Genomic DNA, 25,752 nt, shown 5'->3' on the forward strand with positions numbered 1-25,752 from the left:
AGAAAAAATTTGAATGTCCATCCTCTCAGAGTATCGAACCCATGGCAACCGAGTCAACAAATCTAACTTGTCACACAGCTTTACCAACTGCGCCATGCTTCACATGGCTACCCTGCGAATATTTGGCTTAAAACACCTCCACCCGGTTAGTAAACAAAACTTATTTTAAACCGTTATGGGCCCACTAATTGGTCTATAAAAAAATCCTTCGGCAAAATTGTTCGACACATTAAACTCTAATTTTGGGCGGAGTTTGAAATTTATAGGTTAATATTATAGGGAGTTACGGGGTGTGATGTGTGCGTGCCTCCTGATACGACTTTTGTCCCTTTTTCAGTCATTATTCGCTCTTTAACAAAGAAAAATAATTCTTTTCACATACAGAACACTTTATTCGCTTTAAAATATTGAAAAGAAGTTAAAAAAATAATATAAATTAAAATAAATAAATAAATAAAAATAATCCGAAATTTTTCCGTTTCCTGGCTATTATTCGCTATTTCCCAAAGAAAAAATAGTTTTTTCAAATATACCGAACACTTGATTCACGTTGAAATATCAAAAATAATATTGAAAAAAATAATATAAAAAAAAAGAAAGAATTTGAATGTCCATCCTCGCAGGGTATCGAACAAATGGCAACCGAGTAAACAAATCTAACTTGTCGCACAGCTTTACCAACTGCGCGATGCTTCACATGGCTACCCTGCGAATATTTGGCTTAAAACACCTTCTCCCGATTAGGAAACAAAACTTATTTTAAACCATTATGGGCCCACTAATTGGTCTATAAAAAAATCCTTCGGCAAAATTGTTCGACACATTAAACTCTAATTTTGGGCGGAGTTTGAAATTTATAGGTTAATATTATAGGGAGTTACGGGGTGTGATGTGTGCGTGCCTCCTGATACGACTTTTGTCCCTTTTTCAGTCATTATTCGCTCTTTAACAAAGAAAAATAATTCTTTTCACATACAGAACACTTTATTCGCTTTAAAATATTGAAAAGAAGTTAAAAAAATAATATAAATTAAAATAAATAAATAAATAAAAATAATCCGAAATTTTTCCGTTTCCTGGCTATTATTCGCTATTTCCCAAAGAAAAAATAGTTTTTTTTAATATACAGAACACTTGATTCACGTTAAAATATGTAAATAATATTGAAAAAAATAATATAAAAAAAAGAAAAAATTTGAATGTCCATCCTCGCAGGGTATCGAACCCATGGCAACCGAGTCAACAAATCTAACTTGTCACACAGCTTTACCAACTGCGCCATGCTTCACATGGCTACCCTGCGAATATTTGGCTTAAAATACCTCCTCTCGGTTAGTTAACAAAACTGATTTTAAACCATTATGGGCCCACTAATTGGTCTATAAAAAAATCCTTCGGCAAAATTGTTCGACACATTAAACTCTAATTTTGGGCGGAGATTGAAATTTATAGGTTAATATTATAGGGAGTTACGGGGTGTGATCATAGAGTTGAAATACCTACTATTTCAACTCTATGTTTAGTTCAAGGCAACGTTTTCACTCTTGAGATAAAGGGAGGATAATCGCTACGTCATTGTTTGCGTCATAACTTACCCTGTCTATTCCGTCATTTTTAATCTATGAAAGCTACAAGCGCATTTATGAACCATGGATCTGCAAAACGGATCGTCAAAATAGTACAACTTTCCTTAAATGAAAACAAATGATTCAATTTCTTTAATTAAAGACTCTTTTTAATAGTTAGTGCTAGTCATTTATGTTTTGTCATTTTATTTATGCCTATGATGAATCTATTAAAAGGAATCGCTCATGTTATACCTTTTAGAACAATATGTAAGTTTCAAAAGTAATCAAATAGATTTTGAACTCCAAAAACTTATATGTTTTGTACTAAGGTTAAAATATTTGATGTACCATTTTGTTACTTACAAATAGGAATTTAGAGGTTAAGAATTTGTTTTTAAAAATATTCTTCCTAGAGATTAACCTCTCACCCCTCATATAAACATATTGTTCAAGAAGACAGAATAAAATTTTGTATAAAGATATTATAAATAAGGTTGCAAACTTCTTTCAACGTCATTTTGCGCGCAACGATAGTTTCCTCGAATTTTCCTTTTTTCCCGAAAATTGGGGTATTTTCGTTTCGTGATCTGTTGCTCCAACTACAATCGCCAAGGTGCCAAATAGATTTTAAACTTGCAAATTTAAAAAAAAGCATGCATATTTGCCCGTGGGTGGGTACGAGTTATACCTTTTGAGTTGGTCCCTTTCTGTGATGTTTTTTTGAAAAAACTTCTTTCGAGCCACTGCCCGGAAGTTTCCGAGACTTGGCGATCATTCTGCCACAGATCACAATACGGAAATCTCCCCTCAAATTCACAAATATTTCAAATGCAGGAGAATCGTTAACAATTTAAGATTTATTTTATTATATATAACGTGTTTTAGAAGAGTTAGTAATAAAAATGTACTGTCAATTTACACCTAATTTTCAAAATTGACTATATATGTTCAGCGTATTTCTTCAGCTTGTTGTTTCCTTTTCTGAATAATGAGTAGAACATTAATATTGATTTAAAATAGCAATTAAGAAAACTGTCACACTATTAAGTTTGATCAATGACCACTGATGCAAGCAGTTGTATATTCTGATCATTTTATTTAAAAAGCCAACCTAATTTTATGTAAAATGCCAGGAATATCATTGAGATCAAAGATAATGAACGACAAATACATTTTATCATATGCATTATTAGTTGCATTGATTCTATATGTATGTTTGTGGTTGACAAGTTTTTGACACATGACGGTTTATACCATGGTTTTTACCATCATGTCAAAAACCCATAGTTTTGGTAAAACTGTATTTTTATTTGAGTTAAACTGCTTATAATTTAAAATTAATTCATTTTTGGGCAATGAAATTAGAAAAAAAGTTGTTAAAAGATATTTAAGAACAGATTCTTGCATTTTCCCAACATAATTATATGAAAACATACTATTTAAAGTAAAATATTAGGATACTAAGCAAAATTTTCAACTTTTCCAAGCACCATTTTGTTTGGCATATAACATTAATGAAGAATGTCAAGTCATTCTTGACTTCTTGTTTGTTAGTAGTTACAAGTTTTGAAAGTTTTGTTTAGCTAATTTCTAATATTTAAGAAATGCCAAATTTGAAATTCTTCTTTTTAGTTTTTGAATCTATTAATAGTTCCAAGCTTTTTTGTTTGTTTATTTATTTCTAACAATTAAGAAGAGCAAAATTTTGATGAAGTGGTGAAGTGTTTCTACTACTATAAAAATACAATGCTAATTCACTGCCAATTCATAAGACATGTTAACTCGATTCTATGGTGGGACAGAGCTCATTCTAGGCAGTAAAAAATGGGCATTATTATTCTAAAAAGGCAATAATTTCTTTCTATGGGCTTTACACGTTCTATTAAAAAACATTGTAAATTAGTAAAAGAATTTTTTTTTTTACTTTACTAAAAGTAGCAAAGCAATCATATTAATTACTAATTTTTATTAATAAATTAGCATATATCGAGTTAATGAGCTAATTAGCTTAGTAATTTATTTAAAATGCATGCATATATTAATAAAATAATAAATGTATGTTTTCAATTGTCTGTAGTTATGATTTAATGATAGTGGAAGTAACTGCAAACTTTCAAAGACAAGTGCAACAAGGGGGTTTGATGGCAATTTTTCCTTTCCCATATAAATCTATGTATTGACAGCAATGGCAAACTAAATAAAAAGAGTTGAAAATAACAAAAGTTTAAGAAATCCATTGTAGAGTTTAGGGGAAAAATAAAGAAGAGCTGAGGAAAGAAAGGGCAAAAAGGGTATGGAGTCTATTACATCAGGGCACTAATTTGCTTCAGGGGCAACAGGTGGATTCTTTTGTCTTGAAGGGCAGCAGGGTGCTGCACCTTGTTTACCCTGCCTAGAATGAGCTCTGTGGTGGGGTACCTTTTCATAGATGAAGGTTGATATTGTCAGTAACTTCTCACCCAGATTGGTGACCCGGATGTGATGTTGACACACCTACTTTGACAAAAATTCCTGCTTTGATTTAAATATGCCTACTTCGGTGAATGGTCTACATTGAAAAGTTGACTTGCTATTTGTGACTGCAACATTATCCACCTCCTCGCACTGTTGCTACTCTGTCTCGATCACACACAATGTCGGTCTGCTCATACTCGACTACCGATGGCAACACAGGAGCAATCACGATACTGAACTTGATACAGCTCTCCCGATCAGCAAAAGTAGTTCGATGATCTTAATACAGCTCTCCCGGCTTCTCACAAAACAGCAATGAATCAACTAGTGGTATCCGTTCATCGAATTCTATCACACATATAATTCTGGTGGGGGTGTTTCTACCACTATTAGAATACAATGCCAATTCACTAGTATATAAGACACATTAACTCGATTCTATTTTGGGGTACCTTTTCATAGATGAAAGTTGACATTGCCTATAACTTCTCTTCCACAGGTGGTATGGCGTCCTCTAAATCAAATTATTACGCCCCCTGCTAGGAATGGAATAATTCCCAATAATTTTATTCGATTCTATCTGACAAATTTCATATATGAATATTTTTATCTGATTTAATTCACTTTCTATACTTGTAGGTTTATTGTTTATGATTTGGAACAACTCCAGTTATGCAATTCAAGGTAATGAGAAGAATGTAGGGTTCTATTGTGATGATGAAAGTATAAAGAAATCTTACCATGGGGACTCTATTAATATATACATGCTATTTTTTGTCCTCTTAGGAGTTTTTGGTTTCATTGTAAGTATAATTCATTTAATCTGTTTTCTTCTCAAAGGCTATTTTATTTTTACCAACTTGCTTTGCTTATGAGAAAATATATATTAATCACCTTCTCAAGTTTCCTATTTAAAGTATGTCCTATTTAATCATAATTTAATACAATCAAATTTGTTTTATGTAACCAAATTTGTCTGTGACTCATACTTTAATAAGATTCCAAAGAATGACGTTTGAAGTTGCTTAAGAGTTTGAAGTTGACGTTTAAGTTGTTTGAAGTTGACGTTTGAATTGCTTAATTTATGAGAAAATGTATCTTAATGGCCATCTCAAATTTCCTATTCAAAATATGTCACATTTATTTAATATTTAAAACACTAAAATTTGCTTTATATAACGAAATTTGTCTGTGAGCCATATTTTGATAAGATTCCAAGAAAGTGAATGTTTAAAAAAAAAGTAATTAAAAAATCTACAATGTCTACCTTATTGAGATCTTCAAAAAATGCATTATAAATCTGGAGTGTCATCTGTTTGACAATTTGTGTTCTTTATTTAATAAAATGAATTAAATTTTTTTTTTTACCTACTTATTTCACTTTTTATAAGTGCTATTAAGATTAAGTTTCTCCAGAATTTTATTTGTTCGAGTAAAAAAAAATTTTTTTTTTAATATGAGTTATGCAAGCATTTTGAAAACCAAGGGAGAAATAAAAATGGTTATTAATAATGTATACATAAAAAATTAAGATAAAGCTGACATATCTAAATTTTTTATCATTATCAAAACCTAAAACCAGATCACTGACAATATATCAATATAAATTTGCTTTATAATGTCTAAAAGTTAATTAAATATTTCTGAATATATTAAATATTTCTAAAAATTAATTATATATTTCTTTTCTCAAAACATTAACTTTTAAGTAAATTTGGGAAAATTCACCTCATAACCTAATGTTTACAGTTTTTACATTAAAACTGTACATTTAAGCACACAAATCATTAAAAGCATATATATATATATATNTATATATATTATGAAATGTTGTTCATTTATCTATGCCAAAAACATGAAAAAAAATTTAAAACAGATTACTTTTTAAAAATATACACAAATTAACTTGAAAAAAATTATTTTTTTATTTTTAATTATTTTCCTTCTCAGAAGATGAAAAACTATTTTCATCAGTATTCCATCATGTATTGAAGTTCTGCATCAGAATCAGATGTACTTATATGCTCAGCCATTCCATTTTTGTTTCATGACTTTAATAGTTCAATATTGCTTACTTCATAGCTGCCAACTCTACTAGATTTTCCAGTAGACTGCTGGATTTTGCCAGTATCTCTTGGTCTACTGGTTTAATTCTCCTGGTTTTTGTACATTTTTGAAAATTCCCTAAAATTGAGTAAGTTTCTGAAAGAAGTCCCTATTGAAATAAAATTTTTGTATAGATTGTTTGCTTGCTTGAATATTTAAATGATTATTATACTAATACATAATGAAGTGAACCTAATTTATAGAAATCAGTTCAAAGCTTTTCTTGTTCTAAAAAAAATTTTTTTTTTCAGAACTCTTTTTAAATTAATTAAAAAAAAATCTTTTAACTGTCTTTTTGATAAATTAAATGCCTATTAATATTTGAAATTATAAGTAAACATAATACATAACATTTCAAGTATGTTTAATGTCAATCATAACTGGAAAATATTGCATTTTTTCTATTTTGATGACTATAAAAATTCCCTATGTGTAAAATATTTAGTACATCATGCAACAATTATCATGAAATTTATATTTTTTAAAATCTGCTGGATATTTTCCGATCAATGTTGGCAGCTATGTAACTTTTCACTTTAATCTGTTTCTTTGTGTTGAATGTATTAAACCATAAGTACTAAAAATTTGTTCTGTTGCTCTCGTCATCTTGTCAAATATCTCGTCATCAGCTCACATGATTATATCTGCAAAAAAGAGTGCTTTCTAACATTGTATTAATATAGCCAAAGCAGAATATATATCAAAACGAGGAGTGTTGTGAGGAGCACCCAAGAAAATTGTATAAAAAAAAGTACATATTAAATAAAAAATATGCAAATTTTTGTCATATTTTATTTAAAATTTTATTTAAAATATTTTATTTTTCTTCTCTTTTCACAAATCTTTATTATATTTTTTCTGTGTTTTTCTTTATATTTTTAACTTATTTTATGTGTTTTATATACTTGCTGCTTATGTGCTGTAAGTAAAACTTATTATTTTTCTTCATTTTTCTCTCTTTTCTTTTTGTCTTTATTGTACTACACAGGGTTGGCAAGATTTTGCCGCAGGTGGAAAAAACCATGGTAAATACCCGTAAAAACTGTCCTGGCAAAAAGTGGCAAAAACCTATATTTTCCAAGATGAGAGGACAAAAACACATTTTTGATACAAAATTATTCCTAAAATTGAAATATATACTATGAATATAAATAATTACCAAAAAAATTAACAAAATTATAATTCCATAGTTAAATGATAATGTAATAATATATAATTTTAGTAGTTTAAAACATTATTGATTGGAAAATTTGTGATTATTCTCTTTTTTTCCAGTGAAATGAACTTATTTTAAAATAATATAACTATAATTTAAAGCAGGGCTGTCCAACTGGCGGCCAACTTCTTTTTCAGTCTGATCGGCCTCAGTTTTCCCATTAAAATGTAAGCAAATTGTTTTATAATCCTTCTGCTCCATTGTTTTATAATTAATAATTCAACTATTAATTGTTATTGTATCTGAGCTAAGAGGATATTGTTCAACTTTTTCAAACTGCGGCCCGCCAGGTGATCAGTGACCGGAATTCTGGCCCGTGGGCTCTTTGCAGTTGGACAGCCCTGATTTAAAGCATAAAATATCTATCAACATGTGTAGTTAATTATTGTACAAGTAATAATATTTATTTATTTGTAAAAAAACATTTACTTAAGGATTCTAAAATGAAAAGAGATCAAAAACTTTAAATCTTTTAAAAATTATTACCCTTATATTAATTATTAATATGTTAAAAATAATTTTTTCATGTAATGTATCAAAATTATTATTCCTTATGATTGATTTAAATTTGTTTCTAGTATTTTATAATAATATTTAATCAGCAATTTAGATAATTTGGTTTTTGCCGGTTTTTACCAGTTTTTGCCGGTTTTTACCAGGTTTTTTCCACTGTCCTGGCAAAAACCTCTTTTTGCCGGCAAAAACTCCAACCCTGGTACTACATATATATAAAAGCCAAAACTTTTTAGTGCATTAGTTCTTAAAATGTACTTCTAACTTTTGTATAAATAATATTATAACTATGTTCAAATTCTAATTTACGCTTTTTTAAAACGCTCACAGAAATGGCAATTTTACAATTGTTCTATCTATTGACAAACAAAACAAAGAATTTCAAAACAATGAAAAACTTTTACTTGAACACTTAAGGATTTTATTTAGAGGTGGTTCATGAATGATGTCACACTTTTTTTCCCGCACACTTTGGCACTAAATCTCATGGCGTTCGCCTCCCAGTAAAGGGATCTAGATTAGAATCCCAGCAATGGCGTGTTGATATGAATTCTTCTCCCGACTTATAGCAACCACAGTGCTGGCGTAAAATATTCTCAGTGGTAGACGTATCGTGGCGTAAAATCCCCTTGTCCTAATACTTTATTCAGGAGTAGTTTCCTTGTTTTCTGGGTTGAATTCAAAATTGCAAGTTGAACATTTATAGTTGTAAATACAGAATTATGTTGGCTCTTCAACGTTGGTTGTAAAAAAATATAAGAGAAAAAAAAGGGATCACAATTACACCCATATCTTTGTCACATGTCACGCTATATTATGCAAACATATGCTAGCAGTTAAACAGCAAATCACGTTATAGGCTTTGTGCTTAGCTTTTTTAAAAAGTGCTTAAAGGTGCTATTTTTTATTTGAATTTTTTAAAAGCCCTAAAAGGTGCTTTTTTTATTTGGAGTTTGTAAAAAGTGCTTAATTTTCTATCTTTTAAAAAGAGATTTTTTCTTTGCCATGTCAATTGTCATTCTAAATTACAAAAAATGCATGATTTTCGCAATTACACATGCAATATTTATAAGAAACTAGTTATTTTATGATGATCAAATAAAGTTTTTGAAAATGTTTTTAAATTTTACTGACTTTAAGTTTATAAATTAAGAGCTCTAAACAATAAAAAAAATAATTTTTATTGCTGCACAGATCCTAGTTATGATTTATGTTTTTTGGTAAGTGATTAAAAATATGTTTATGTGCTTAAAAAGTACTTAAAAAGTTGGTTATTTTTTGTTTAAAAATCTGGCTGCGCCCCCTGTATACATTGTATTTCAAGTTCATAATAAAAATAACTTTTAGTGCTAGTACTGTTAAATACTTGTTTTTATTAAATTCAAGTTGAAATTTAACTATAGATTTTACAATAGCAATACCTACGATTTTACAATAGCAAAATTATCTTTTTTTATATGGGGAGAAATATCCAGAAATTTACTTGTCATAAATGATTTTTATTTAAAGTGACAATTTTTGCAAATATTTTCGTACAATACTTTGGTGTTGATTTTTTGATATAATTTTTATTTTTCACAAAATTAAANAATTGCCTTTTCAACTGTTATTGCTACGAAACTCTACATGATTTTAAAGAACCTAATTTTTAATACGATACTATGATGCAAGAATTCGAATTTTAGTAATCACTTAATATATATATTTGCTAAATCAATTATTGATAAAAAGGAAAAAGTGTTGTTGTTTTTTTGTCACAACCCTGTGATTGGGTACCTCATGTTAATTATTTTAATTCTTTTCAGGTTAACCAATGTGTGCCTGTTTTAGAGGAAGAGAAGAAAAAGAAAAGCAATTGTTTTTCTAACTATCACTTAAGAGATTATTATACTGGATTTCTTTTTGTGATAACCATTACAGAGGTTTTTAAATTTATATTTACTGAATTACGTCCTCATTTCTTTTATACTTGCATGCCTGATATGACTAAAATAGATTGCTCAAAAGGGTAAGGCTCTGACGACACATTATATTTTCATTTTATTTTTTTTCTTCTCAATTTTCTGGCTAGAGTCGCATTGGCGCAGGAGAAAGAGCGTTCGCCTCCGAATGAAGTTCGAATCCCAACGCTGACTGATCGATATGAATTCCGCATCCGACTCGCACCGACCACAGTGCTGACGTAAAATATCCTCAGTGGTAGACGAATTAAAGGTTAGAGTCCCCTTGCCGTAATGCTAACCGTGAGAGGCTTGTGTGGCTTTCATCTACATGTAATGAAAACTCAGGTTAGTTCCAGCAAAATTTCGCTTATTATAAGATCCGGGAGTTCCCTTGTCTTCTGGATTGGGTTCAAAATTACAAGGGCATGGAGTTGAACATTGGTAGTCGTAAACCCAAAATTGGGTCGGCTGTTTTACAACAGTTATGAAATTAAATAAAAAATAAAATATCGTGGCTACAACACTGCACTATAACATCAATGAGTCACATAGAATCAATCAGAGGTGATTGTATACCAGGTTTTTTGTGTCATTCCTCCAGGTCTAGAAACTGGGAGCCTGTGATTTCTTCGTCGAATCCCGCGTATCTCAAGACCATCAATTTGTCCACGAATCAAAATTTATGTTCCAAAGAAATTTTCAAGGCAATCTAAAATTTAAAGTAAGAATTAAGTTCTACAATCTAACATTTGAATTTTGAAACCTTTGCTAAATTGTGTTAATGAGTTGTTTTCGTTCAGGAGACTCTTCTGCAATTTTGATTTTTTTTCCTCTTTTTTTTGATTTGTCAAATTTTTATTGTTTTTATATTTGAAACTATGCTAAAATCTGCTAATATCGCGATTCATATTCTGTCGATTTTAATATCAAACATCGATTTTCGTATCTACCTGATTTAAAAGTTACTCATTGTGAATCATATTCACGCAATTTAAAAATTGTACATTGCGATTCGTATTTATGTGACTTAATCCAATACCTCAATTTGTTTTTACAGGTTTTTGAAATCAATGTTGCTATTTGTATTCACAGGATCTAAAAATCATGCATAGCGATTCTTATTTATGGGATTCAGAAATCCAATATTGCTATTTGTATTTTCACATTCTTTAAGAACTAAGTCTTTTTCTAATTTAGTTACTAAAAAAGTGATATTTTTTATTGGTAGGCAATTTATTTATAAATCTTAGTTCAAAAAATTATATTAAATATGAATAGTATGTAAATTGATATCTTGTTATCGAGTCTTTGCACACCGTTCAATTGTTTGAACTTTCAGGGTTTCTCACTTTGTATCACAATCCCCCAATCTAATGTTAAATTCTCAATTCAGTATGCCACAATAGGCATTTCATATTTCCTAGTCCTATTACATCCTTCTTTTCACTCTCATGTGCAACTCTGCTGCATTTTGCAAGATATTCTCAATTTCAGGCTGCATTTTCCACGCTCTGAAATCAAACCGAAAAATCTCTCGATCATTTTATAATGACTAATATAATCAAGAAAAAAGTTCTTTGTCCGAAACTAGTTATTTTAACGTGTAAAGTTTTTTTTAATTATTTTGCATTCTTTGATGTATATAGTGCTTAAAAATATTTTTTGAGTGCTTAGAAGGTGCTTATTTTTTGATGAAAGATTTGGATACACACCCTGATTGCCCAAAATTGTATTCATATGCTTAATAATTGATTCGCTTAATGTTCTAAAAATTCTTAATTACTTATGTTCTTGAGTTAAAATTATTAAGATCATTGTTCTTCTTTGTTCAACTGGTGTGTTTTATTTTCTAGATTAGTTACAAGTTTTAATTGTACTGGAACTGGACCCAGATGGCTTGTAGATCGAGATATTTATAAATCTTTTCCATCAGGACACTCATCTACCTCAGTATATGCCTTTGTTTTCATAACTGTAAGTATTATACTTACATACAAACTTCTACAAACTAAGGTTTTTTTAGAACAGAATTACATTAAAGATCAGTATACTACTGTTTTTTATTAAAGTACGGTATAATTCTGTATGTTAAATATTTATAAATCTTTTCCATCAGGACATTCCTCTACCTCAGTATATGCTTTTGTTTTCATAACTGTAAGTATTATACTTACATACAAACTTCTACAAACTAATGTTTTTTATAGGACAGAATTGCATATTAAAGAACAGTATAATTCTGTGTATTACAGATTTACCTTTTGATCGATGTTCAATTTCCAATTTTACTTTTATAGCGTTCTTTTTTTAAATTGTGTATTACATTTAATAACTTGTGATTTAGAGACAGGCACTTTATTTTTGCATATAGCACATACATGTTGTATTAATAACACCAAACCTTGCAAGGCCAGACTCATAACTACACAGCAGCGGTATACGGTATAATACGTATTTAATTTTTTACAAAATAATTTCAAAATAAGGCATAAACTTGATTAAGATAATTTTAGCAGGGGTGATTGTTTATCAGGTTTAACCTATCCTTCTTCTGGGTCTAATAACTAGCAGGGGATTTTTCCGCCAATATTTTTTGTAGAATTCCTTCGCAAATCTCAAAACAATCGATTTGTAGACTACCACGAATCAAAAACTTATAATTGGATGAAATTTTTAACTTTTGTTTAATCTCGTTAACACGAGACGTTTGCATACATATATGTGATTCTTCCGTCAATTATAATATTTAATACTGCGTCAGAATCTGCTAATTTAATGATTTGTATTCACACGAGTTTAAAATCCAATGGCATGATTCGTTCTCACATTTTTTTAAAATTCCAATATTGTGATTCCTATTGGTGCGGTTGTAATGTGAAACATTGATTTTCGTATGTATATGTGGTTTAAAAACTATGCATTGCTACCTGCGATTCGTATTCGTGTGATCTAAAAATTATGCATCAAGATTCATATTTTCGCGATTTAAAAATTCAATATCGCAACTGATATTTTCACTTTTTTAAAATACAATATCTCAATTCATATTTATACGATTTTAAAATTGTGTTGTAATTCTTGTAAGAAGTAATTTTCTTTCTTGAATTACTATAAAGGTGTGATATTTTTCATTAGTTGGTCATTTAGCAGGGGTCTGTCTAGGTTTTTCTGAGAGGTACCTATTTTGTGAAAATTTCGACATAATTTGTGAAAAATTAAAAATCGTTTTAAAAAATCAACACAAAAATATTGATTTATCGTTTCTTAAGGGATACAAAAATAAAATTTTACTAAAAAATATTTTGTGAAACTACCATTTTTCCTAAAGTTGAATTTATGAAGATACCGCTAAATGGTAGTAAATTCAGCCTGGACAGACCCCTTTTTAGTTATAAATGTAAGTTCAAAAAATTATGTTAAATAGGAAACATATAGTATATAAATTGATATGGACTTTTTGCACAAATTTGTTTTAGGTTTTTTTTCTGTATGTCATAATTACTCTAATTTAGTTTCAACTTAAATTTAGTTTAAAAGTAAGTAGTAAATTAATTGCAACTTTTGTTGAATGATATAGACATAAATTAACAATTTCATAATTTAGTACAGTGAAACCCCGATTTTATGTTTTCGGTCGGACTAGCGATAAAAAACGCTCGAAGCGGAATAACGTAAAATCGGGATTAAGAAAAATCTATGCATATTTTTAAAAATGGACATCTACCAGTTAAATTAATGGAAAAGATTAGTAATCTTCACTTCCTCTTTGTTTTTAGCTACAATTTCATCTACAACTTGTTTAATACTAACATTTTTTAGCAAATTTGCTTCTTGATTTACATTTGCAAGTAAAAATTGTTTTAGAGTTTTTATGCTTGTTACCCACCCCCCTATTGACAAATGGAACAGAAAGAATGCAAGAATTGCTCCATACAGCTGAAAAGCAAGTTTTTTTTGTTCAAAAAGCTAGAAAAAAGTTTGTGAGAGAGTTGTAAAATAAAAAAAATTAATTGATCCGTTGGTAGAAAAACGCATCAAGCGGGATTTTCATGAAAGGGGTTACGAAAAATCCGGGATTTTTTAACATTATCGGTCTAGGCACTTTTCACGGATCAGCAGAAAATGATGCAACAAGAGGGATAACGTACGAAACGGACAACGTAAAATCGGGGTTCCACTGTATTTTTAATTTTTTTATTATTATTTTGTATATTATTAGTTTAAAATGTTTTAAAGGATAAAAAATAAATTGGTAAAAATCAGATAAGTGAATGGTTGTTTGGTTTATAAAATTTAATAATTAATATGGTAGTTTGCTGTAAATTCTTAAAATGTTTGTATCCTTATGGCAGAATTGCAACCACTCGGATGCGTTGTTGCAGAACGTTACTAAGCGCTTGCAGAAAAATTTTTCTTTTGAAAAGTAAAAAAATTTAGTTTTTTTTTTCTGCAGAAATTTACGCATAAAATATGATTCATGCGTTTAGATAATCCCTTTTTGGCGTAAATCGATGTAATGTTTTGATTGTATTTTCGGCAGTTATTGATATTTATTTTCTCCTGGTTTTTAAATCATCCCGATATATTTCAAACAATATGAAAAATTCGAATTGTGTATTTGAGTATTTATTTTTTAAGGCAATGGTTCTATCGATTTTTTGGCAGCTATTGCTATTGATTTCTCCATAGTTTTTAAATCTGTTACTTTTTTATACGGTATTATTTATTACAACAGCCTAATCCCAAAACAAAACACGCATTTGGGTAACCCCTTTTTGAAGAGTCCGATTTGCATGATTTTGTTGTCCACCTTTTTTTTTCGGCAAATAGTACTGCAGATTTCATGATTTTTAATTAGTTTTTTTTCTTCTACTGATGATTATTTACGAAATGCGAAGATTGAAATAATTAGCGCGTTTCTCCCCCAACAAAATACGAGAATATCACCCATAATGTTAGAATAAAATATTATATGTTCAATAAAAAAAAATTAAATGCAGTTTTTTTTTTTTTTTTTTGTAAACACACTGTGATGTTCTCAACTCGTAATAAACCACACTGTTGAGTTTTTACAACAATGAACATAAATTTATTCATAAAAAAAAACAAAATTAAGAAAATTAACAAAAATTCAGAAAGAACACATCTAAACAAAATATTACATCCGCTCTCTCCAAGAGCGCAACCCCTTCTCCTCCTTTTATTTTCCACCCACTCTCCCCTTCCACCACACGACGTCATAATAATGGCGTCACCTGGTATGACACACACTGTTTTTATTATTTTAAATTAGTAACATATATGTTTTTTAGTATTAAAAGTATCTTGCAGAAAGATATTAATGCTAGAATTCTGTCGCAGATAGCTTGAAAAAATTCTGTTTGTATAATATTAACTATCAACATATCATTAGAAAAAAATTCATTGTTTTGTAAAATCTGATGAATATTTTTTTCTGCATTCTGATGTATATTATTAATAGTTTATGGATATTCATTTTGCAGCTTTTATTATGTAAGAGGAGGAAATCTTCTAAAAGTGTGTGGTGTCACAGATTTGTTCCTGTTTTATTTTTTATCTGGGCAGTAATGTGCTGCATGTCAAGAATACTTGATAACAGGCATTTTTGGTGGGATGTTCTATTTGGTGTTTCCATAGGCATTATTGGTGGTTATATAATGGTAAGTTTAATTTTTCTCAAAATATTTTATATAGCAGTTATTCAGAGATGATTGTGCTCTGGAAAAAAATTCTGATTCCCGGATTTTTTGCAAACCGCAATCCGGAAGTTTCCAGAACTCCAAGGATCAGCAGTTTCAAGAAATCATCTATCACATTCATGTATAAAAATTTATACATAAAAATTCTTATTTTATTTAAAAATATTAGAACAATAATTTATATTCCGCATCTCTTTTATTTGTTAATATTTTTTCTGGTAGAATAATAAATGTGATTAGAGATAAAAGTAAACTTATAAATAATTATTTGTTTAAATTATGCTGCATATAATTTATTTAGAATTTCATGAATAATTTATTTAGAATTTCATCATTGTGAAAATATCAGTGATTTAAATTTATGAAGACATAAATTTTTCAAAATGTGTCATTAATGATTTTATTCAAAAAATTTTCAGGATTTTCGAATTGGGCTCACAATTACCCCTGAGTTATTGAAATTCATAAATTTAACAGAGAGATGCAAATGAATCATTTTCAAATTTTTTGTTATGCAGTATACTCTCGATATCTCAAAATTGAAGGGACACTAAAAAAGTTTCGAAATAGCACGTTTTCGAGATGACCAGTTCAAAACTAAATATGTTCTAAAAAGTAAAAAAATATTAATTTTAAAATATTACTATTAAAAAGTAGAGTCTTGCGACATAAGAATAACTACTATTAAATATGTATGTAATGATAGTTGACTATAATTCCAAATACAACAATAATAATTTTATTTTTAAAAGTAAGACAAGAGCAATAATTCATTAAATGGAAAAGAATTGGTTTACAATGAATTTACACGGTGATTTTTCTGAAAAAATTCATTTTATATTTTGAGAAAAAAAAATTAGGCATAGCAAAGTTTTTGAAGAAATCTTTTGACATAAGAATTCAAGTTAATATTAAGTGGATACATAGTGCCACGGGGGGGGGGGGGATTTCTCTTTTCTTTTGACATAACAAGGTTTTTGTGACATTGAAGTTTCTGATATTGAAAGTATACTGTATTTCTGTATGTGTTCAAAATTTTCACACTGCAAAAAGTTTTTTTTTATCATGCACTTTTAAAAATTTATGAAAAACTAATCCATATCAATTTCAAAAGCATAAATGCTGAAAATGGATATTCTAATGTAGTTCATTCGAGAGTCGATTGTTAATTCATTTTTGTTAAGTTGTATGCTATGTCAATTGAAATTGCCATCTAAGTCTTTAACACATAATAATTTATTTTTTATAGGAATATTATAAAACAATAAAATATTTTTGTATTTTTTATTTTTAACTAATAATAAATAGTTACGTGACACAATGAGTTAACCATAGAATGTTTAGTCTTCAGTTTATTGCTGATTTTTTTTGTTGAAATTAATAAAATAAGCAGTTCCATGTTTAATGCTTCCACATTTTAAAGTAAAACATGCATATTTAATAATAAATTTCACTTAAAAAGCTACATTACAAAACTATATGTATATATAGTGAAACCTCACGTTACGGACACTCCTACAAAATGGACACCTTTCACTATGAACATATTTTCAATTCCCTTGCATCTTTTGTGAATAAACCATTAAGTACCCTCTCTGAAAAGCGTACACTCCCATGACCAGACAGTCAGTTATTCCTTTAAACGATTTCTATATCTTCAAACCATACATCAAGTCTTCTAAATTTGAAAAAAAAAAAATCTGCTTTTAATTCCTAGAAGAAAAAAAACTATGCAACTTTCCATTTTTAAAGCATATAAAATTGGTGTGTTATCCATAACTAAAAATATTGTCTAGCTATTTCACCACCAATGAATCAATCATTCTCCTGTCTCTTTTCTTTATCTTTGCAAAGAAAGGATAGGGGTCGGGATGGACTGGTTGGAGAGGTTGTGAGTTCGATTCCCGCCAGCCGATGACTCCTTGTGTTGTAAAGGGTGTCACGTTAAAACTGCCATGTCACAAAGTCCTCCATGTTCCCATAACAAGTCATACCTCTGTGGGTACTGATTCAGGAGTTTCTTTGTCTTCTGGATTGGTTCAAAATTACAAGATTGCGGGAACATCAGCAGTCGTAAACCCCAAATTGGGTCTGCTGTTCAACCACGGTTATAAAATAAAATTATGAAAAAGGGAAGGATAGAAAATTATACTGCACATTGGAAATATTTCGAACTCCTGCATCTTTTGATATCTTCACCTGGAGAACACAGGTCATAAGATTCCACAAATTGAAATGGCGCTCATAATTCCTCTTCCCTGCTGAAAATTTCTTTCTTCTGCTAATCAATTTAACCTCCATATTCATAGAACAAAAATCTAGTCTTTGAGGTGTTCGTATAAACCAAACACATTTATTCAGATACTTGATGGATATTGAATGTAACAACGCCGTAGGGCTTCATGCCTCACATATATTTACTGCTGCTTTTTTTCTCTCTGAGCACTGTAGGAGGTTTGCCTTCAAAAGTTTTACGACGTTTCTATCAAGTGATGTCAAATTAAAAGTGTCTATTCTGTATTATATGACTAATTTGAATATGTGTGTAGCTGGGAAAAACTATTATTTAATTTGCAGCTACACCTAAAATTCTATGTCTGCAGGGTACATTGCATTTTTAAAAAGTGCTTTAAGGTGCTTATTTTTTATTCATGTTTTTTAAAAGCCCCTTAAAGGTGTTTTTTTTTTATTCGGTGTTTGTATTAAGTGCTTAATTTTCTATATTTTAAAAAGAGATTTTTTCTTGACCTATTGATTGTCGTTTTGAATTACAAAAAATTCATGATTTTTAAGATTTTCTCTGCAATATTAATCAGAAACGAGTTACAATTTTATTGATTTTATGTTTATAAATTAAGAACTTTAAATGATAATAATAGTATAAAAAAATAATTTTTATTATTGCACAGATCCTAATTATGATTTCTTTCTTTTTTTTTTTTGGAAGAGGATTAAAAATATTTTTTTCAATGCCTAAAAAGTACTTAAAAGGTGCTTATTTTTTGTTGAAAAATCTATCTACGCACCCTGATATATCTATCAAACTTTTTGTATTGAAAAATATTTTTTTTAAAGTTTCGATCTAATCAATGTAAAAATTATTTTAGATTTTATAATTATTTCTATAATATTGCAATTATTCTAAAAACAATTTATGTCATTAAACTTCATTAGTGTAGCCTTATCGTACATGGACATCTTTCGTAAGTGGACAGTTTTTTTTATCCCAAGCATGTCCGCTGAACCGACCAAGGTTTCACTGCATATCTATCTTTATATCATTGTGCAAATTGGCATATTTTGTTTTAAATTGATAGCCACAACATCATGTTTGAGTGAAATATTTGTTTTTCAGGCTGTGAAAGTACTATATTGTTTTAAAATTTTGTTCTTGTGTTATGTAAACAACGCTGAAAATATTTCCTTTCATTATAAAGGTTAAATTTTCCTTGATACGATACGACTGCCATTAAAGAAATTCATACTCTCAATTTATGCTTCTTTGCTTTTCAGGCTCTCTTTTTTAAAATTCCTACTATTAGTTCACACTCTCTAATATATCTTGTTCAAATTTTCAATCTTAAATTTTCAATTACTATCAAATTTTCTTCAATTACTTCAAATATAATAAAATTTTCAAAATACTTTTTATTCATCCACTAAAGTTCAAATACATTTTTTTAAACTTGTAGTGGATGACACTTGATGTTAATACAGTTTTTTCAAATTTTTAATTCATTAATTAAATTTTAGTTTTGTATGGGAGAAATTTTTTTTAATTATTTAATAAAAAGTTGCTAAAATAAAACGTGTCTTTGTTGACTTAAGTAGGAATTGACTTTAAAAATAATTTTTTATATCACTTGTTCTTTTTTTTTTTTTTTGCTTTTTCAAGCTCTGAAAGCAATGCATTGTTTTTAATTTATGTTCCTGTGCTATGTAAACAATGTTGACAATATTTTTCTTCAATTTAAAGGCCAGATATTCCTTGAGAAGAGCTCACTCGCATTGCAAAACTACTTAATGTATGCTCGCTTCAAAATGAAAACATGATGCTGCTTTTTATATTTGTTACAAATTTATGGATTCATTCATGTAAACTTTTTCCTACCTTCGAAGATTTATAATGTTATTTTGCTTTATTGTTGTTAAATATTTATATTGTTATTTATCAAACTGTTCATCTATTGAGTCAGAAAATTTTACGAATTTTTTTTATATTATTAATTTTGGAAGTTTCACTTATGAGCTGAAAAATGATGCAACATGATTCTTATAATTGTTTGTGATATTTTAGTGTTTGCTTGTTTTGAAATTATTGCTTGGATAAATTATATTTTGTTATTACACAATTTATTTTGTTTTAGTTTGTATAAATGATCTTATTTTGATAAGAATTGTAAAAAAAAAAAAAAAAGATAAGAAAATGTTGCAGTATTTAAATTGACATTGATGGAGAAAGGGGTGTAGGGATCATCAGAGGAACGAACAAATTTGTGTTTATTTATTTATTTAATTTTTTTGTAACCATTCTTTGTATTATTCACATTTCTTAAATTTAGAAGTTTGCTTTGAGCATAACCATTTGCTTAAGCTACGAAAATGGAGTAAAAGTAGAACTATCAATTACAACAAACTTTTCGTAATTTCTGTGAATTTTAATTTTGACTGTAGAATTAAGTAAAATGTAGTTTAATATTTTGTTTAATTAATACTTTTAGTGCATTTTTTTGTCCAATCTTTAGGCATTGCCTTATTTTTAAAAAAAATTTTAGGTCTAAGATTCTTTCTCTAATTTGCAATATTCTTTTCTCTCTTTCTCACCAATTATTTTTCCTATTTTTTATATAAATAAATAACTTTTTTTTTTCTAATTTTATTTCTGGAGATGTAGCAAAATGACTGCATTGTCAAAAATTTTCAATCATGTACTTTTCAATGTCAACTTTAAATTTTTAGATTCATCATGAATAAGGTGCATTCTTTGTTAGCAATTCTGATTTTTCAATAAGGTCTATTAAGGGTCATTCACTAGTTAATTTTGGTAAAGTTATAAGTTTCACAATGAAATAGGGATTTCTATGGTCAGTTTTGCTATCTAAGTCTTTTTTTTTATTAGTCTAAAGTCACATTTATATTAATTTTTTTGAAATTTAATTGTAAGTTTCTTTCTAGTATCACATTTTATGTGCATATTTGTCAATTTTTCCAATTTTGTTGGTTACTCATTCATATCTTTCTATAAAAAACTGAAATTTTCTGTTGGATTCAAAAAACTTATACTTTTATTATTTTTCAATAACTTATTTTTTCTGTAGTAGAAAATAATTTCTGATAATGTGATATTTATTGTATTTCATTTCATTTTATAACCGTCGTTGAACAGCCGACCCTATTTTTTTGGGTTTACAACCATTAATGTTAAACTACATAGCCTTGTAATTTTGATCCCCATCCAGAAGACAAGGGAACTCCTGGATCAAGTATTGGGAGAAATTTGTCTTTGTGTCGGACTTATTTGATGGAACTAATTCACATTTGCGTTATATGAAGAGGAAGACCATGAGAACCTCCCAACGGTTAGCCTGGCGGCAAGGGGACTTTTTTTTCTTTTCTCCAAGCTTTGGACATGTACCTAGGTCGCTCTGGACCCTTTACCATATAGCCCCTAGCTTGGCTACTGGTCCGGCTCCACCCCAGTCTAGAAAGAACCCGGACAGCTGGTATTTATTGAAAATTTTGATATATACAAAGTCACAATGGTTATAAATTACAAAAGATCAAATATAGTACAAGTTGAGATTGTTAGTATAAGACATAGTTGACTCTAAAGGAATATTTAATAATATGTACAGCTATGAACATCTCTTAAGAAATTGTATACATGCAAGCAACCAAGAAGTTGAATTGAAAAAAAATGCAGAAAGAGAAATTTCGCCTAAGAGTTGAAGTTGTAGTTGGCTTTAAAGCGTAGAAGTTCTGATAGGTAACTGGGACAAGTAGGGTTGGACTCTTAGCTCATGATCAGTCTACCACTGAGGATACTCCACATCAGCACTGTGGTTGGTGCAAGCCAGATGCGAAATTCGTATTGACCAGCCATCGCTAGGATTTGAACCCAGTTCACCTGATTGGAAGGTAAACGCTATATCCCCTGAGCCACCCGAGCTCATATTTATCGAATTATCACAAATTATAAATGACCTACTAAAAATTTGGTTAAAAACAATAAAAAAATCTTCTGTAATGATGGCAATAAAAGGTGGGCAGCCCTTCCTTCTCGCATTTTCTTCATTCTTGTCGAAAATAAATACTTATGTGTAAAGATTCTCTGCTATAAGTTACAGGAATTACCCTGTACAAAAAATGAAAACTACTTGTTTTTACCCTATTTTATTTGTATAATCAGGGGTCTGTCTAGGTTTTTCTGAAAGGTACCTATTTTGTGAAAATTTAGACATAATTTGTGAAAAATTGAAAATTATATTAAAATATCAACACAAAAACATGGTAAAAATATAGATTTAATGTTTCTTAACGGATACAAAAACAAAATTTTAAGGAAAAGTATTTTGTGAAGCTACCGTTTTTTCTAAAGTTGAATTTGTGAAGCTGCCGTTTTAAATAAAATTGAATTTGTGAAGGTACCGCTAAACGGTAGTAAATTCGGCCTGGACAGACCCCTGATAATAATACCTAGGATTACTATTAGGAATTTTTTTTCCTTTACTGTTACAGTTGAAACTTTCTAAAAATTATTTAGTCCTAAAATCTGCACCTTTTTAAATTTTCTTTGTAACAGTTTTTAAATATTTGTGTGTTCTAATTTGTTGATATTTTAGTTTTTACTAATGTTTTGTTTAAAGAAATGTATTAAAATATTATATAACGCTTAATACATGTAACTAAGCACCAAGTATACTTTATGCAGAAAATGTCTCTCAATATCATACCTTTTTCTGTTATTTACAAACAAACATTCATGTGTGGATGAAATTTGCTTTGTAATGAATGAGAAAGTAAACCTTCTTATACGTAATCTAGATGTTAATCTTTCTATGCAGCTAAATAAAATTAAAGTTTAATTTATTGTTAGGAATTTTAAGATTAAGTAAGAGGAAACAAAATTTTAAAAAATAAAAAGCCTTTTATTCAAGTTAGTCCTTTTTCGGCTTGTAAGTTACTGAGGCAAAAGCAAGTTCCTATTTTGTTGTTTTTCCCCCTTGAAATCTGTATAGAGTTTAAGAAAAATGTAACTTTAACAGAAGATTTCTCTTTTCTAGAAATATTCTAATTTTACTTTGAAACTGGAATTAAGTGAAAATAAAAAAACTGAATTTGGGGAGAAGCTCAGATAAATTAGGTTTCATTTAATTTGTTTAACATATTTATGTTGAAAAGTAAACTACTCCTTTATTAAATGATGAAATTTGCATTAAATTCTTAAAATTGATATTATTTGTTATAATATAATTTTTCACCCTTGTTAGAAGTGTATAAATGTATTTTTTTTTTTTTAATTCTATTAATCTATGTTATTTGTTTGATTTGCAAATTTAAGCAGGGTATCTGCGAACCTGAAAAGTCATGAATTTCGTTATTGAACAAAATTTGTCATGAAATGTCATGATTTTAATTATTTTTTTTAAAAAAATTATGGAAAGTCATGAGTTTAGGTTGCCGAAAAATCTAATTTTTAAAATGGAATTTACTCTCCCTTCTGATTTCATGGTGTTCCGAATATCTGAATTTAGAAAAATCCCCACTCATAGTCATATTCTATTAAAATATAAAATGTTTTTATCTTGTTCTTTAAAAATTATGGTGTTCTTTCAAAAAAACAAAAGAAAAAACATTTTTAGAGATCATATCTTTTAAACTTCTGTTATTTCAAAATTTTAATTATTATTTTTTTTAACTTTATTTTATCAATTTAAAATTCTAGTTGAAGCAAGCCAGTCGAATTCCGAAAATTCGACTTTTTAAATTCCGAAATGAGAATTATTTTTTTAAATTCCGAAATGAGAACAGAAAAATCAGGAGTATTTCTTTCCTTTCGGATGAGCAAGTAAAGTATCTTTAGAATATAATTCCGCAGTATAAAAAGAAGAAAGAAATTATTTGCTTTTGTTTTTTTCCCCAGCTATTTTATTGCTTCAACTCTTTCTTTACTCTGTTTTTTTTAATTTAAAATCTCTAAATATGAAGATGCAGAGTGTAATAATTTTGGTTATACCCATCATTTCAATTCATGTTATTATAGTGCTTTTTTAAATTTGTTGTGTTTTGTTGAAGAAAATAGTAACTTCATTAAGTGATAAAAAATTCTTGGAATTAGTCATGAAAAGTCATGGATTTGGAAAGCTAAAATGTAGCAAATACCCTGTTTAGATTATGTTTAACCTTCAAAACTTTTTAATCAGATTTATTTCTTTCCTTGTTATGGTTATATAAAATTTTCCCATAAGTGTGTCATAAATTTATTATATGTTCATTATTGATTGTTCATAATCAAGTACTTTTAGATTATTTCATGTCAAAACAGAACAAATTTTACTTGTGTATAATTTTTTTAGCACATTTCTGACGTTGTTATTGAGTACAAAGTTTCAACTTCATGTTTAATGCTACTGTGAAATTTCAAACTAATAATGAACTATTTGTTTGTTAGTTAATCAGAGCTCATGCATTATTTTTATCACTCAATTGAAGGATTATCAGTATTACTTCTTATCTTTTAATAATCTTATTTTTTTAATGACATTATTCCTGTTTATATATATGTATATACAATGAACTCTCGCTACTACGATATCCAATACAACAATAACTCCCCTCATTACGATAATGTTTCGTGGTCCCGACAAACTTGTATATAAATTAATGTCATGCTCCTCTCAATATTACAATATTCTCTGAAGCAATAAATCCCTGTAAAACGATTTTTTTTTCTCCATTTATTATTGGTTTTAAATTATTGTAAAAAATCTTATTTTATCATCTTTTCTTATTTTTTCCATCTTTTCTGACAAGAGAAGACTCATTGCTGACCACCCCCAAGAGCTTCCTTACTTAGAATCGTCTTCCTCATCTCTTAAGAAGTCACAGTCTTCTCTGATTTCATTTCCATCATGTTAAAAACTGATCATGAGTCACAAATGACCACAAGCATCCCACCTGAAAGAGAATTTTTTCTGTAGAGGGTGGGTGATGCACCATTTACAAACCAACATCATTTTCATGCCTTGGACTCGATTCATATTTTGTTGGTTGACTTGGCAGTCAAAAAAATTAATTAACGAACAAAAATATCAGATTATTTTCAATAAAAATGGTTTTCAGGTATGCTTACTATCTTATTTTCTGAATTTATTTCAATTGCTTTTAACATTAACACTTTCCAAATTAATTTTTTGCTTAATATAGAAAAACATTTATAGTTAAAACATATATAACATTAAAATAAAAATAAAAAATCTTATTGTGTCCCCCAAAGTATGTAGACCTTCAATATAACAATATATCTCTATACAACAATGTATTTATTTAGTCCCCAAAATATTGTTGTAGCGAGGTTTTACTGTATAAAATATTTGAATATATCAGTAACTTTGCATAACTGGTTTACCGACCTGCTTACTTGCTAGCTCATTGCCTGGTTTCATTAATAGATTTGAGTTCAATAATTTGTAGTATTTAAATATGCTCTATGTTAGGAATATACTAAAATTGAAAGTGCAATTATCTAAAATCATATTATGATTTTAGTTTCTGGTGATTTTATATATTTTTGTGTGTGTATCTCCTGTGTAATTAATAAATATTATTTTTGAGAATTTGATTTAAGAGCGATAATTCTTAAGAATTCATATTTTTTTTATAAAATTCTTTGAGGCAATAAAATATTTTTTTTACTAAAGCATATTTTTTGAGTAGTTTTTTATAATAAATAACACATTATTTTCAAGTAATGAATACAGTCCCCGGCCATATTATGAGACGCATTGTACGAGTCTATGTAAAATCTGAATTATCAGGTGATACTATAGAGCTTTATTGTTTTTACGCAATGGAAACCGGTTTACATCGGTTACATGGAAACCGGTTGCTTTCTTTCGTGTGTCAATGGGTTAAATTAGACGATATATCATATAAATTTGACTATTAGATAAATTAGACGATATATGATATAAATATAGAATACTTATTATATCAGGTATTATATAAGTATA

General features: G+C 28.7%; 1 protein-coding gene across 1 annotated transcript; it reads left to right on the forward strand.

Moving 5' to 3' along the window:
- The first annotated feature begins 1,654 nt into the window (after positions 1 to 1,654).
- Positions 1,655 to 25,444, forward strand: LOC107449937 (putative phosphatidate phosphatase). The gene is made up of 6 exons (XM_016065620.3): positions 1,655 to 1,835; positions 4,662 to 4,825; positions 9,663 to 9,865; positions 11,654 to 11,774; positions 15,305 to 15,481; positions 19,497 to 25,444. The coding sequence occupies exons 1-6, from the start codon at positions 1,778 to 1,780 to the stop codon at positions 19,542 to 19,544; spliced, it is 771 nt and encodes a 256-aa protein (XP_015921106.2). The 5' UTR covers positions 1,655 to 1,777; the 3' UTR covers positions 19,545 to 25,444.
- The last annotated feature ends 308 nt before the right edge of the window (positions 25,445 to 25,752 follow it).

Source organism: Parasteatoda tepidariorum, chromosome 1 (genome assembly GCF_043381705.1).
Source record: "Parasteatoda tepidariorum isolate YZ-2023 chromosome 1, CAS_Ptep_4.0, whole genome shotgun sequence".
Taxonomy (NCBI): domain Eukaryota; kingdom Metazoa; phylum Arthropoda; class Arachnida; order Araneae; family Theridiidae; genus Parasteatoda; species Parasteatoda tepidariorum.